Genomic DNA, 671 nt, shown 5'->3' with positions numbered 1-671 from the left:
TATATATATATATATATATATATATATATATATATATATATATATATATATATATATATGAAAATAATAAAAAAAGAAAGAAGAAAAATATAACAAAAAATATATAATTAATTAATTGATTATATTACATAAAAATAAAATAATAAAAAGCAATTTAGAATTAAACAAAAATATAAAGAGGACAGAAAAATAAAAATAAAAATAAAAATAAAAGTAAAAATATAAATAAAAATAAAAAAGAGAAACCACAAAAACAGAAGCTGCTATCCTGTGCGTGTTGCTGTTGCTGCTGCCGCTGCTGCTGCTGCTGCTACTGCTGTTGCTGCTGCTGCTGCTGCTGCTGTTGCTGCTGCTGCTGCTGCTGCTGTTGCTGCTGCTGCTGCAGCCCAAATGGCGCCACTGGTTCATTTCTGAAGGTTGCTGCCAGGTGTGTTTATAGGGGTGGGGTTGTTGTTACTGTTTTTATTTCTGCTGCTGCTGCTGCTGCTGCTGCTGCTGCTGCAGCTATTTGTTGTTGCTGTTGTTATATCCGTGCACTTTCTTGTTGTTTGTTTTTGTCTTTTTGTTTTTTTGTTTTTCTCTTTTTTTTTGTTTTTTTTGTTTTTTTTTTTGGTTGCTGGTGTATGCAGCTGTTGGTGGGGCTGTTGTTATATTGTATTATAGTACATTAT

The 671-nt window shown here is 31.7% G+C and overlaps 1 protein-coding gene across 1 annotated transcript in view; it reads right to left on the bottom strand.

The window, feature by feature from the left end:
• The window catches only part of EMH_0022000 (uncharacterized protein), a gene marked incomplete at both ends in the record, with an annotated part of 917 nt that extends 509 nt beyond the window's left edge, over positions 1-408 (bottom strand). The window contains one exon of the mRNA XM_013501870.1: positions 315-408. Within this exon, the coding sequence (XP_013357324.1) occupies positions 315-408 (94 nt within the window). The remainder of the gene's footprint in view (positions 1-314) is intronic.
• Between the last annotated feature and the right edge of the window lie 263 nt (positions 409-671).

Source organism: Eimeria mitis, genomic scaffold, assembly GCF_000499745.2.
Source record: "Eimeria mitis Houghton genomic scaffold, Emh_scaff777, whole genome shotgun sequence".
NCBI lineage: Eukaryota > Apicomplexa > Conoidasida > Eucoccidiorida > Eimeriidae > Eimeria > Eimeria mitis.
Note: the sequence above shows the minus strand (reverse complement) of the source record. Positions and strands in the feature narration are given on the sequence as shown.